This window comes from Canis lupus, chromosome 6 (assembly GCF_003254725.2).
Source record: "Canis lupus dingo isolate Sandy chromosome 6, ASM325472v2, whole genome shotgun sequence".
Taxonomy (NCBI): domain Eukaryota; kingdom Metazoa; phylum Chordata; class Mammalia; order Carnivora; family Canidae; genus Canis; species Canis lupus.
The window spans coordinates 39,244,118-39,257,770 of record NC_064248.1 but is presented as its reverse complement, the minus strand read 5'-3'; the positions used below and the strand labels follow the sequence as shown (position 1 = coordinate 39,257,770).

The 13,653-nt window shown below is 57.3% G+C and overlaps 1 protein-coding gene across 3 annotated transcripts in view; it reads right to left on the bottom strand.

Moving 5' to 3' along the window:
* The window catches only part of CLCN7 (chloride voltage-gated channel 7), a 25,595-nt gene extending 11,942 nt beyond the window's left edge, over window positions 1–13,653 (bottom strand). The window contains exons 1-7 of one of the 3 annotated variants that reach the window (XM_049111534.1): window positions 13,446–13,653; window positions 6,542–6,613; window positions 2,380–2,451; window positions 2,217–2,282; window positions 1,669–1,801; window positions 1,278–1,387; window positions 607–687 (exon numbers count right to left, since the gene is read on the bottom strand). In XM_049111534.1, coding sequence (XP_048967491.1) covers window positions 607–687; window positions 1,278–1,387; window positions 1,669–1,801; window positions 2,217–2,282; window positions 2,380–2,451; window positions 6,542–6,613; window positions 13,446–13,598 — 687 coding nt within the window. In that variant the 5' untranslated portion in view covers window positions 13,599–13,653. The remainder of the gene's footprint in view (window positions 1–606; window positions 688–1,277; window positions 1,388–1,668; window positions 1,802–2,216; window positions 2,283–2,379; window positions 2,452–6,541; window positions 6,614–13,445) is intronic. The other 2 variants (XM_025417055.3, XM_049111533.1) reach the window with 2 other exon arrangements.

Sequence of the window (13,653 nt, the reverse complement as noted above, 5' to 3'; positions counted from 1 at the left end):
GCTACCCCGCACGGGCGCACAGGGCAGATGCTGTTGCCAGGGGCTCCAGGGTGGACCCTGCTGTCTGTGGCAGGGCACTGACCCTCCCCGAGGCCGCTCTGCCCCCTCAGGGTGCCGCCACCCGCCCTACACCCCTGGCACACAGCTGCAGGCCCCCGGGAGCACCCCTCCCTGGACGGGCCCAGAGAAGCCTCCGGCTGAGGCAAGCTGACCCGACACCTGGACACTGCCACGGAGAAGCCACGCTCCTGACAGCCCAATCTCAGATGCAGAGCATTATCGAGAATGTAAAGTATAAGGAACATCAAGGAAAACCCTAAAAACAGGAAAAAACTCATGGCGAGTGTACCTACCACCGTAACAAGGCTTTTCTCAGCCTGAAATATTAACCCCATGTGTTCCATGTGGCCGTGATCACAGCAGACGCCCCATTTAAGCATTTGTGTGTGATTTAAAATGCGTACAAGAAAATTTCACCACCTTCCAAAGGAATTTTATGTGAATTCAAAACACACGTTTGTGGGCAGCACAGAGTGGACCTGGGTCAGTCGCAGAGGGGCATGGAGGCAAACCCACAGCTCCCAGCCCAGCGACCCCCGGCCTCACCTTGAGCCGAACCACATGGGGGATCTTCACCCCGTTGAGGAAGCACTTGATCTGTGGGATCCCGCTGCCAGCGGCGACCGGCTGGAAGGAGAGAAAGACCAGCATTGAGCTAGGTTGAGTAAGGGAGGTGCTACAGCCGCCACCAGCCCAGGACACGGCCCTGCGGTGCCCAAGGCAGGCAGGGGAGGGACAGCTGCCCATGGACAGCTCCTACCTCTCCTCATTCCAGAGGCAGTGATGATGGGTAGTGGAAGGGAGGGCAGGACATGGGAGGGGCCAGGAATGGAGTGGGAAGGAGATTCAGTGTCTCTCCCGCCCCGGGGGGGGGACCACAGTGCACCCCAGATAGATGCTTCTGGATACTATACCCATGACAAGGGAGAAGCAAAGCAAAGGCAGGCCACAGGAAGGGAGGCTACTGGGAGAAGTCTTGGAAAGAAGCAGCGGGTCCTTCCAGGTGGACCAGCCCTACTGCTGAGGCCCTGCACATGCTGGGCATGCCCCGCAGTCCTCCCTGCATGGGGCAGGAGTGGCACCTCGGGGCCCGGGCGCGTTCCACTTGGATTGAACATCTAACGCCGGCGCCGGCGGCCCCCATGCAAACCTCACCGGCAGGATCTTCAGGGTTCCCACCCGAAGGAACCCCTGCTGTGACCCCCTGGCAGCCATACCTCCACAAAGGCGACGATCGCAGAGCCCACGAGCACGAACGCAGAGTTCAGCGTGGCCCACAGCAAAAGGGAGAAGGAGAGCCCACCCCTTTCCGTGAACTTGTCGATATCTGGTGCTCATCAAGGATGACTGGCAGCCTCACCCTGGCCTGCCTGCCCCACTCCTGAGCCCAGAGCGTCCCCCCAGGCATGCGCGCACCCCAGACACGTCACAGCCCAGCTGTGACAGAGATGCAAAAAAGCAGGCAGCCACACCTCCCCCACCTGGATGGCAAACGTGCCCGGTTTGGAGGCCTCACTGCTGGCCAGTGAGAGCTGCACTTGTGGGACCTGAAGGCTCTGTGGTGGAGCCCGTGCTCCCTTCTGCGCGGGAACCATGGACAAAGGATACTGTCCTTGACGATCTTGTACTTCAGGCCGGCCACGTTCTCCACCACGATGTCGATGAAGCAGGCCACGAGGCCTGTGAGGATCCCGATCATGGCACAGATGACCCAGCGCTTCATCTCCACCGTCCGGAAGGCCTGTAGGGGAGGGCAACCGTCAGAAGTGAGCATGGAGGGGAGGCCTCCACTCATAGGCCACTCGAGGCGGTGTGACCAGCTCCTGGGGTTCCGCGGGCCACCACCATGAACAGCATCCCGGGGAGGCAGCCTCTGGCCAACATCTCACGGGCGGTGGGCCTTTCCAACTGGCCCACAGTCAGGCGCTGACGCCGAGCACTGAGCAGACTTCTCTATCACATTGACTCGACACGCCCACTCCCACGCCATGTCCTGCATAGGCGTCTCTTGCTCCAGGATAAAACCCACAAGAACAGATGGTGGCTCCAGAATCAAAGAGAGGAGGGAGAGGGCCGCGTGTAGGCCAGGAGCAGCTCCACTAGGACGCCTCTAGGACGCCTCGAGCAGCAGCGTGGACGGCCCAGCCCCGACTCACTGTGTGGTTGATGCGCCTCTCCTCCTCCAGGAACAGCTGATTCTCACTGTTGTCGTAGTCCAAGCTCTGCAGGACACAGGACCCCGGCTCCAGGTTCACGTTGGGCAAAGGTGGGGAGGGGGGACAAGGTGCCCAGGGGCTGCTTGGGAGGGAGGAGGCCCACCTCGTACTTGAGGGACAGGAGCTTCTCGTTGTGCGGGATCTCCTTGGGGAAGGGATGAGGGGGGTCCATCTCCTGCAGAAGGAAGAGGCAGAGCCACGCACCTGACAACCCAGAACATGCAAGAACGGAGCACAAACGAGAAGGGGAAAGGCCACATGTCCATCTGTCCCATGAAGTCCGTAGTCTCCGGACCTCAGAGCTGGACAAGGTGCCACAGGCAGGGAAGTGCAGGCACACAGCCCTTGGGAACGCAGACACAAAGTCTTGGACAAGGTACCAGCAGATCGGCGCCCTCGGCACCATGGCCAGGTCAGGTTTATCCCAGGGATGCATCCAAAAACCAAGTGACGTGTTTGTGGAACTGTGGGAAATAGATTTCTGGTCTGCGTCCCACATGCTGGCACGCGGCCTCCCTGGAGGGTGTCTTCCGCTCCTGAGGGGTGGGCACTGCTTGCCCAAAAAATCTAGACTAGAGGGTAGAACTCTCAGCTCCCACTCCCTGACCTCCAGCCTCTGCAGAGGGGGATGGGCTAGAGACCCCTGCCCAGCACCAGGGGCCTGGTCAACCACAGGGACTCTGCAGAAGCCCGAGGTGCAGGGGTTCAGGAGCCTTGGGTGGGAACATGTGGAGGTGCAGGGAGGGGCAGGGCCTAGAAGCTCGGCGCCCCTTCCCCACCCCCCAACCCCCCATGGGTGTCTTTCAGCTGCTGTTCCCAAGTCGTACCCTTGATGATGAACCAGGAAACCTAAGTGAGGTGTTCCCCTGACATCTGTGAGCCGTCCCAGCAAACTACAGGCCCGAGAAGGGGGTCGTGAGAACCCCGACTTACAGCTGGGGGGCCAGCAGCACGGCTGACAGCCTGGACCTGTGGGTGGCCTCTGAGGTGGGGGCGGGCTCGTGGGACGGGGCCCTCAGCCCGGGGGCCTGCCCTTGAGCCGGGCACACAGTGTCAGGACTGAGTGGAATCGTAGGACGCTCAGTGCCCGCGGAGAAAGAGGATCGCTGGCTGAGGACACCCCATGCATTGGAGCCCGTGTTGTGAGTAAAAGCAGTTCAATACCATTTCAGCAGAATAAAAGACAAAATCCTCATGATCATCTCAATGGATTCAGAAAAAGGATCTAGGGATCCCTGGGTGGCGCAGCGGTTTGGCGCCTGCCTTTGGCCCAGGGCGCGATCCTGGAGACCCGGGATCGAATCCCACATCGGGCTCCCGGTGCATGGAGCCTGCTTCTCCCTCGGCCTGTGTCTCTGCCTCTCTCTCTCTCTCTCTGTGACTATCATAAAAAAAAAAAAATTGAAAAAAAAAAAAAAAAAGAAAAAGGATCTAATAAAAATTCAGCATCCATTCATGACAAAAATATGTCACAAATTAGGAACAGAAAAAACCTCCTTGGGGCACCTGGTGGCTCAGTGGTTGAGCGTCTGCCTTTGGCTCGGGTCGTGACCCCGGGGTCCTGGGATCGAGTACCGCGTTGGGCTCCCTGCAGGGAGCCTGCTTCTGCCTCTGCCTGTGTCTCTCATGAATGAATAAATCTTAAAAAAAAAAAAAAGAAAAAAAGAAACGAATCTCCTGACCCTGATCAAGGCACCTATGAAAGCCCCATGCCAGGTGTCCCACTTGATGGTGAGAGACTGAAGCTCCTCCCCTAAGATCAGGAACAAGGCAAGGACGCCTGCTGTGGCCACTCCCACTGCACACCGTCCTGGAGGTCCTACCAGGGCAGGCAGGCAAGAAGAGATCAAAGGCATCCAGAGTGGAAAGGAAGAAATGAAACACTATTTGAAAAAAAAAAAAAAAAAAAAAGAAACACTATTTGCAGACGACGTGATCTCATATACACAAAATCCCCCAAAATACGCTAAAAAAAAAAAAAAAAACTAGAACTAATAAATTCAATAGGATTGAAAGATAGAAAATTGTATACAAACATGAAAGGCTTCTCTATGTGCCGTAGGGAACAGCCAGAAAGGAAACTGAGAAAACTGCCCTTACAATAGCATCAATGACAAGGAAAGCGTAAAATACATGTAACTGAAGAGGTGTAAAATGTATGCGCTGAAAACCATAAAACGCTGTGGAGAGAAACGGGAGATCTGAATAAAGAGACTCAGGTACCCAGGCAGGGAACAGCAGCGAGCCCCCGGCCACCCCAGCGGCGTCCCTGGAGAAACTGTCGTGCTGGTCCTAAAACCCACACAGAAAGGCAATGGGTCTCCAGCAGCCAAAACGACCTTGAAAAGGGGAACAAAGCTGGAGTACTCTTGCTTTCTAGTTTTGAAACTCGCCATGAACGCTCTAGACAGCGTGGCCCTGGCGCAACAACAGACGCAGGGATGGGTGGAGACACGCAGAGCCTGAGAGAAACCTTCCCGTTTACGGCCAAGTGACTTTCCAACTCATTAGGGGAAAAGGTGATTTTTCTGAGAATGGTGCTGTGAAACTGACACCCACACGCGAAAGAATGGAGTGGTACGCTTATCTTCACCACACACAAAATTAGTGAAAAATGGATCAAAGATCTAAGATTACAAAATGCTCAGAAGAAAATACAGGAGAAAATCTCTATGACCTTAGACTAGGCAGTGGGTTCCTAGATGTGACACCAACACCATAAAGAAGAGCCAAATGGACTCCATCAAAATTAAAAGCTTTTGTGAGGCTCCCCGGGTGGGGCTCAGTCGGTTGAGTGTTGACTCTTGATCTCAGCTCAGGTCGTGATCTCAGGGTCATGGGATCAAGCCCTGCATCAGGCTCTGCACTAGGTGTGGAGCCTGCTTACAATTCCCTCTCCCTTCTCCCTCTGCCCTGACCCCACCTCCGTGTCTCTGAAAAACAAAGAAAACAGGAAATTAAAGCTTTTGTGCTTCCAAGGAAACCGTCAAATAGATAACCACCCAGAGAAGGGAGAAACATTTTTGTAAAATACACACCTGATATGCAATATGTGTGTAATATACAAAGAATTCTCACAAACCAATGATAAAAACAACCCAATTAAAGTGGCACAAGATCTCAACAGACATTTCTGCAAAGACATCAGGGTGGCCACCAGCACGGGAAAGATCGACTGGGCATCATCAGCCATCAGAAAAATGCAGGTGAGAACCACACAACCCAGAGGAGGAGCTCACATGCAAGGTCGGCAGGCTCGGGAAACATTCCCCAGCAGCTGCCAGACAGCCTGGCGTGGGGCAGGAGGACAGGACAACAAAGGCCCCTCACCCCAGAGGGGCCCTGCTGCCCTGGCCTCACTTCCATGGCACACGCTCACTGTTCCTTCCTAGATGCACACCCCCTCCTCTGCTCATGTGGCTCAGCCTAAGGGGACACCAACTCGAAGAGCTGACTTCCTGGTTGCTTACACTCTGGGGGCCCCGAGGTCTGTTCCAATTTTGCCTCAGGGCTGTGCACAGAACTGCCCACACCTGCCCTCCTGCTCTGTAGGAACTGCTCACACCTGCCCTCCTGCTCTGTAGGAACTGCTCACACCTGCCCTCCTGCTCTGTAGGAACTGCTCACACCTGCCCTCCTGCTCTGTAGGAACTGCCCACGCCAGTCCTCCGGCTCTGTAGGAACTGCCCACACCTGCCCTCCTGCTCTGTAGAACTGCTCACATCTGCCCTCCTGCTCTGTAGGAACTGCTCACACCTGCCCTCCTGCTCTGTAGGAACTGTCCACACCGGCCCTCCTGCTTGGCACAAAACTGTCCACACCTGTCCCAGAACTCTGCATGGCCCTGCTTGCAATCCACCACTTTTCTTTCTCTTTTTTTTTTTTTAAGATTTTATTTGAGAGAAAAATGAGCATGTGTGCACAAGCAGGGGGAGAGGCAGAGGGGGGAGGGGCAGATGCAGAGGGGGGAGGGGCAGAGACAGAGTTGGGGAGAAGCAGACCTCTCGCTGAGCAGGGAGCTTGATTGCGGGGGGGGGGGGGGGGGGGGGGTGGGGGGGTGGTCTATTCCAGGACCAGGCATCATGACTCGAGCCGAAGGCAGATGCTCAACCGACTGAGCCACCTGGTGCCCTGTCCGCCACCCTCTTGTTCAGCATTTACTCCCCGTGCTCTGCCGGGCAGCACCTACGCAACAGCGGGCCTCTGCCCCCTTGGGGGCGGGTGAGCACCGAGAGCGGAGAGGCTGGGGACGAGTCTACACTCACCGGGTCGAGCAACTCATCGTCCAGCTCCACGTTGCTCATCTGTCCGATCCGGAACAATGCTGACCGTGGTGACTAGAAGCATAAGAGACATCGCAGAGTGCTCAGCCGCGGGCGGCGCTGCGGGGGCGCCACCACCCTCCTGCAGGCCAGCGCCAGACCCCAGGGCGCCCGGTCCCCGAATGAGCCCTGAGGCCCCGCTGTCCTCGGCCTGAGCCCCCAGACGGCCGCCAGCCCTGGGGACCAAGTTCTATAGGACGCCTGCACCAGCGTCTGCCAAATCCCACACCCCACGCCACCCACGTCCTATCGTGAGCTTGAGGGCTCGGGCCACGGGGGGTGGCCACACTCCCATCAGCCACCAGGGACAGACGAGCAGGCCCGTGACTGCCTTCTGCGCACCGCACGGGAACAGAACAGACGCCAGCCACCTCTGCATTTCAGAGAAACGCGTTCCAGGATTGGTCACCCCCAAGCTGCCTGGACGGGGGCCCACGGACGAGCAGCGTCTACGATCCTCCCCCTTCTCCGCGGCTTCGGACACAGGAGGCAGCAGGTGACCCTCCTCCTGACTGGTCAGCAGCTCAGCAGCCGCCTAGTGCTGCGTCACCAGGGGCCACTGCCCCACTGCACATCCTCTGCACACGTCACATGGGCAGGTGGGGAGCGCGCATTCCCACAACCTGTTACACTGTATCGTTACAACTTCTACCTTGTTATTAGTCACCACCCCTAGTCCCCACCCCCGAGATGGGCGCCTGTAGAAAACAGCACACAGTGCTCCAGGTCCCACACTCGCCCACAACAGGTGGAAGCTTCCGAGGACGAGGGCAGAGGAGCGTGCAGCGTGCTCACAGGACGGTCCTCCCGCTCCATGTGCACAGCCGGGCACTTTTCTCCATGTGTGTGCACTGAGCACCAGTAAAATGGGGGGTTATGGAGAAAAATGTTTCTTTTATTTTTTAAGATTTATTTATTCATGAGAGACACAGGCAGAGAGAGAAGCAGGCTCCATGCAGGAGCCTGATGTGGGACTCGATCCCAGGTCTCCAGGATCACGCCCCGAGCCAAAGGCAGACGCTCAACCGCTGAGCCACCCTGTCTCTTTCTAAAAACACAGACGATGCCCCCAAGCTACTTGATCCATTGAGGAAGACAGGGTGGGTCTCTGAGCTCCGAGCCTGGGGCGGAAGCGCTGGCCCCCCTGGCCACCGGGCTGGCCTGGCGAGGGACCCCAGTTCTCAAGCCCACTGCCGCCTCTGCTCCACAGACAGGACACGTGATCAGGAGGAGTTCTGGCCACCACCTGGCCACAAGCCTGGCCAGAGCAACACCAGACACGTGTGCAGACGTACAGGCACAGAGAAAGGCCAGGGCAGTGCCGACCGTCCAAGAGTGCGAGGCAGGTGGAGGTGTGCCCTCTGCCCTGGCAGACTGCCCGCTTCCCTCCCACCCACCAGCCATCAGGAGGGAAGCAGGGAAGCTCGGTTACCCGGGCAGGCATCCCCCTTGCAGGAAGGGGCCCCAAGTCAGGGCCCACGTGCATCTCCTCTGGCATCTGCACGGTCTCCGAGGGCCAGGCTGCAGGCAGATGTCGCCTCGGGGGAGGTGTGACGAGAATGGTCCTGTGGGCACGGGCTCACTCGCTCAGGTGACACAGGTGCTCAGCGCCCAACTAGAGGATGCCAGCTGCGCCCCAACAGAGCACTCCTGGCTGGAAATGCGAGGTCATGCTGCCAGGTGGCAGCCCCTCCCTCCCCTGGCCTCTCAAGCTCCCCACTTCTCTTTTCTAGCTTTAAGCACATCTTTTCTAGCTTTAAGCACATCTTCCAGGAAATCTCTTTCGCAGTCAAACAAGCCACTTAGAGTTCAGTGATTTACTTGACACGGGTTCTTTCTCTCGAGCAGAGGAGATTACGTACCAGCTCCTCAAACTATGGACACGCACAAGAGCCTGGACGCAATCTCTGGGGCATGCTGCTGAGTCAAAGCAGCCAATCTCATAGATGACACACTGCGCAGCTGCCCTGACACTCAAATCACCAGGCCTGGGGGAATGCGAACAAGGGAGGGGTGACCACAAGAGGGAGGATGAGAGTGGTTCGTGCTGATGCGCATGCTCGGCATGCTGGCTGCGGTGGCACTTAGGTGGATGCAGATGCATGACGCATGTAAGGGTGGAGAGCCACACACGTGCTGACGTCGATGTCCTGGTGCTAGCCTGGCACTATCGTCCTGTGGGAGGAAGCCACGGAGAAACCTGGGGAAGGTGCACAGGCCTTCTGTGTACAGCCTTGTCAAGGTCCCATAAATCCATACCTATCTGTAAACAGGTAAAAAAAACATACACGCGGGACACCTGAGTGGCTCAGTGGTTGAGCCACTCAGGCTCAACTGCCTTCGGGCTCAGGGCGTGACTCCGGGGTCCTGCGATCAAGTCCCGCATCGGGCTCCCTGCCTTGAGCCTGCTTCTCCCTCTGCCTGTGTCTCTGCTCTTTCTCTCTGGGTCTCTCATGAATAAATACAAAATACCTTACATACACGCCAATGGAACCACCGCGTCAAACTGAAAAACTTCTGTGCATCACAGGAGACAAGAGAGGGAAAAGGCAGCTTGCACGATGGGAGAACATATTACAAATTGCATATCTGAAAGAGTTAACATCCACAACATGTAAAGAACTCCTACAAATCAACAACCCGATTTAAAAAGTTGGCAGAGAACCTGAAAACATGTCTCCAATGGTGACACACACATGGCCAACAGGCACAGGAAAACATGCTCAGCATCATCAGGATTAGAGATGCAGGTCAGAACCACAGTGAAGTGGCATCTCACACCTGTCCAAATGGCCCCCACCAAACCACAGAGCAGCGGGTGTGCAGGGGAGGCTGGGAAGCTGGAGCCCCGCATGCGGGGTGGGGGTGCACAGCAGTGGAAAGCAGTGTGGCACTTCCTTGGAAAATTAAACACAGGAGGGCATGTGAGCCAGCAGTCCACCCCTGGTGTGTCCTGAAAAGAGCTGGAAGCAGGAACCCAAAGAGACCGTTGCACACCATGCTTACGGCGGCATGATTCACCTCAGTCAGGGGGTAGAAGCGACCCAAGTATCTCCTGACGGATGAACAGATAAACCTACTATGGTCTACCGGTGCAGCAGAAGCTTGTCTGGCCTAAAAAAGGAACTTCTGCAACATGCTACAACACAGACAAATCTCAGGGACGTTATGCTAAGAGAAAGCAGCCAGTCACAAAAAGATAAACACTGTTTGATTCCACTCACACCACAGTATGAGGTTTCTAGAACAGTCAAGTTTAGAGAGACAGGAAGTACAAGGGTGGGCACCAGGGTCTAGGGCTGAGCGTTTCACGGAGACAGTTTCAGTTGTGCAAGATGGACCAGTTCCTTGGCCGGTGGTGGGGTTACACAACAATGCAAATGCCTTTAACCCCTCTGAACTGTATGCTTAAAACTAGACAAGACAGTAAATTTTGTTGTGTTTTCACTCAAAGCAAAACCAAGTTTAAAAACAATTTAAAGGCTGTGTGCTGCCCCATTCTGTTGCTGTGTGTTCTAGCAGCCGCCAGGCTCCGGGCTCAGCATGGAGGATAGAGGGCTCCAGCAGCCAGGGGCTTCCAGGCCAGGCGCGCAGCTGCCCGTACACAAGGTAAGTGCAAACGTGAGGAAGCTTGGGGGGGCCAGGCACACTGGATCAAGTGGACGAGGCTGCCTGTAGGGGCTGAACCCCAATGGGGGGGGGAAGTGAGCTGTGCGGGGTGGGGGCTCCTGACACCCTCTGTCTAGGCCTGGGCCCAGTCTAGTCCATCAGCTCCAGAGTCCACGATGCCCTTGCTGCAGTGGTGATCTGTCCCATCCCCACTGACCCTACACCGGTGGGACTAGGGGCAGGAAAGACACAGATCTGGGGAGCCCTCGGGAGGGCACTGGGACAGCCAGCCTGAACCCTACAAAGTAGGGCTGTGGCTGGGTGGAGAAAGGAGGATAGGTCAAGGACACTTAGGCAGAAGAACTTCCAGGTGGGCTGAGCACAGTGCAAAGAGCCACCTAGGAGAAAGATGGGGTGCTCACTTGTGTAGAGCAGAATTCAAGGGGCTCTTGAACACGCGCTCCCCTGTCCCCAGCACTCTCAGGCTGTGGTCTGTGGCTCCAGGTCATCAGGGCAGGACACAGAGGAAACCCAGTTCCCAGAAAAGCAAGATCCCTAGAACGGATTCCAAACACTAACCTGAGAGTCCTACCCCTGACCCCAAGGTGGAGCTTCTCAAAGCCAAGGTCCCTGGAAGTGTCCTGCATTTACAAATACTGTACACACCCCACCCCCCACCCCTGGAGCATCTGCTTCTGCTTCAGAATTCCCTTGAGTTCTCGAAATGCCCTGCTTCCCACTGCCCATACATATGACCATGATTTGCTGGTTGACCTCACCCTCTCCTTGTCCCAGCGGCAGAATGGGGTGACTCGCTGATAACTCAGCATCACCCCACACTTGAGCACAACAGGCCCAGGGGCCTGACAAAGGGAACGGCCTGCTCCCGGGCAGATGGAGGCTGAGCTCAGTGGTGACCAGCATATCCTGCCCAGGGCTGTGCCTACTCCCCGCTGGGCACTTAGCAGCCTGGCAGGGCAGCCACATGGCACACGCTGCCCACAGCAACTACTTCAGGAGCTTGGCAGGCCGTGCCTGTGTCAAGGTGGCCACACCACCACGATCCAACTCTGGACATCATGCAACAAATTCCAAAGGCCCAGGAGATGGCCACGACAAGCTCCCATGTCTGATCCACTAGAACATTCCCGTAGGGTGGGCGTTTGCTCGGGTTGCCATTTTAGTTCAAATGGGCCTGGACTGACAGCAGCTTACAGGCCGCCCTCTGCTGCAGAGCCAGGGTGTCCCCCGGAGCCCAACACTGAACTCAGCTTGCCGGCCCAGGGCACGCCTTCCCCACAGGAGAGCTGCCAGCAGAGTCACTCTGTGAACGACGATCCAGTCATTTTCTTTTTTTTTTTTTTAATTTTTTTTTTTTAATTTATTTATGATAGTCACAGAGAGAGAGAAAGAGAGAGGCAGAGACACAGGCAGAGGGAGAAGCAGGCTCCATGCACCGGGAGCCCGACGTGGGATTCGATCCCGGGTCTCCAGGATCGCGCCCTGGGCCAAAGGCAGGCGCCAAACCGCTGCGCCACCCAGGGATCCCCGATCCAGTCATTTTCATGCCACTGTTTCCAATACTAACACCCTGAGAGTGGGACCAGCTGGGACAGGCCCTGAGCTCAGCGCAGCGCACACCTTCACCGATCTGCTGGGGAGGACCCTGAGGCATGAGAGGCCACGAGGCCTGCCTCCTCGGGTGTGCAGCAGGACTCCTAGCTCAAGCATCTACAGTCTCCGCCCCCCCACCTCCGCCAAAAGTCTACACACTGCAGGTTCTGATGCAGCTTCCTGCAGGGCTCTCTTTGAGATAAAGGCAAATTCAAGGCCAGCAGCTGTCTGCGATAGGTCTGACCCACCTCTCACCCCACTCCGATCTACTTTCCAAACCCACAGAAGGTCCCCCAAACACACTCTCCATCCTTTCCCACCTCTTGGCCCACCTGTGGGTCTTGCACTCTCCAAGCCACTGCCCGGGGAGCCCTGCACACAGTGTTCACAGAGGGTCAGGCATGCTTCTCCATGAGCCCGCAGCCAGTAGGAATGAAGCTGCTTCTGCACCTGTGTTCCAGGCAAACTGCATGCAGCCAGACACAATAGGTGCATAATACATTTTAAAAAATTGTTTAAGAGGGGATCCCTGGGTGGCTCAGTGGTTTAGTGCCTGCCTTCAGCCCAGGGCCCGATCCTGGAGTCCCAGGATCGAGTCCTGCATCGGGCTCCCGGCATGGAGCCTGCTTCTCCCTCCTCCTGTGTCTCTGCCTCTATCATAAATAAATAAATAAATATTTAAAAAATAAAAAAATAAAAAGAAAACAATAATGTTCCAAGGAGAAAGTAACAAAGCGCTCCCAAGGCCTCCCTCCAGATTGGATCCCTGCTCATGTGGATGTGGGAACCATTTCGGCATGAGACCTCCCTCAAAGGGCTGACATGGGCTGTCAGTCTCTGATGCATTTGGACAGAATGGGGAAGTTCAGGATAAGCCCCCCCAGAAATAGCCTCAAGCTGGCGTCCTTCCTAATTTCTTTAAATTTTATTTATTTATGATAGGCACACAGTGAGAGACAGAGGCAGAGACAGGCAGAGGGAGAAGCAGGCCCCATGCACCGGGAGCCCGACGTGGGACTCAATCCCAGGTCTCCAGGATCGCGCCCTGGGCCAAAGGCAGGCGCCAAACCGCTGCACCACCCAGGGATCCCCCTTCCTAATTTTTAAAGGCTGTTCTAACGTTTAAACAAGACAGGAACGAAAAAAGCAAAAGGAGACCGAGACCCGGCGAGGGATAAAAACAGCTCATTAACTCAAAATTAACACGACCCACATACACTCGCAGACACGCCGACCGCCCCGCCGCCGGGGACACGGCGCGACCCCCTGACCTGTTGCTCGCACGCGCCGGCCGCCCGCACGCTCCAATTTCAACTAATCGCGGAGGGAACGTGGGAGCAAACGCCTGTGACTCCCCCGACCGCCCTGGGCCGGCCCCGCGGAGCAGCAGAGACCTCGGCAGGGCCAGGTCCAGGGCAGGGCGGCGGCGAGCGCGGCCCGCCGCTCGGACCCCACCAGGCGCGGCCCAGGGCCCATCCCCCGCCACCGGGGCACGATCGCGGCAGAGCCGGGCGCCGCGGGTCGGAGCGGACGGCAGGCCCGGCCCAGGCCCGCACTGCGAGGCCGCTCCCGGCGGCGGCGAGGCTGACCGCGCCGCGGGCTCCCCGGGGCGGCCGGGCCTCACCTGGCGGGCGGCCGCCGGCCCGGCCCCGTTCAGCAGCGGCGCGCTCTCGCCGGCCGGCGCCCCGGGCCGCGCCGTCCTCCGCAGCAGCGGCGCCGCCTCGTCGTCGTCCAGGTCGCGGCCGGACCACGACACCTTCTTGGACACGTTGGCCATGGCCCGCGGCGGCCGACCCGCCCGGCGAACGCGGCGGCCCTGTGTTTGTTCTCGT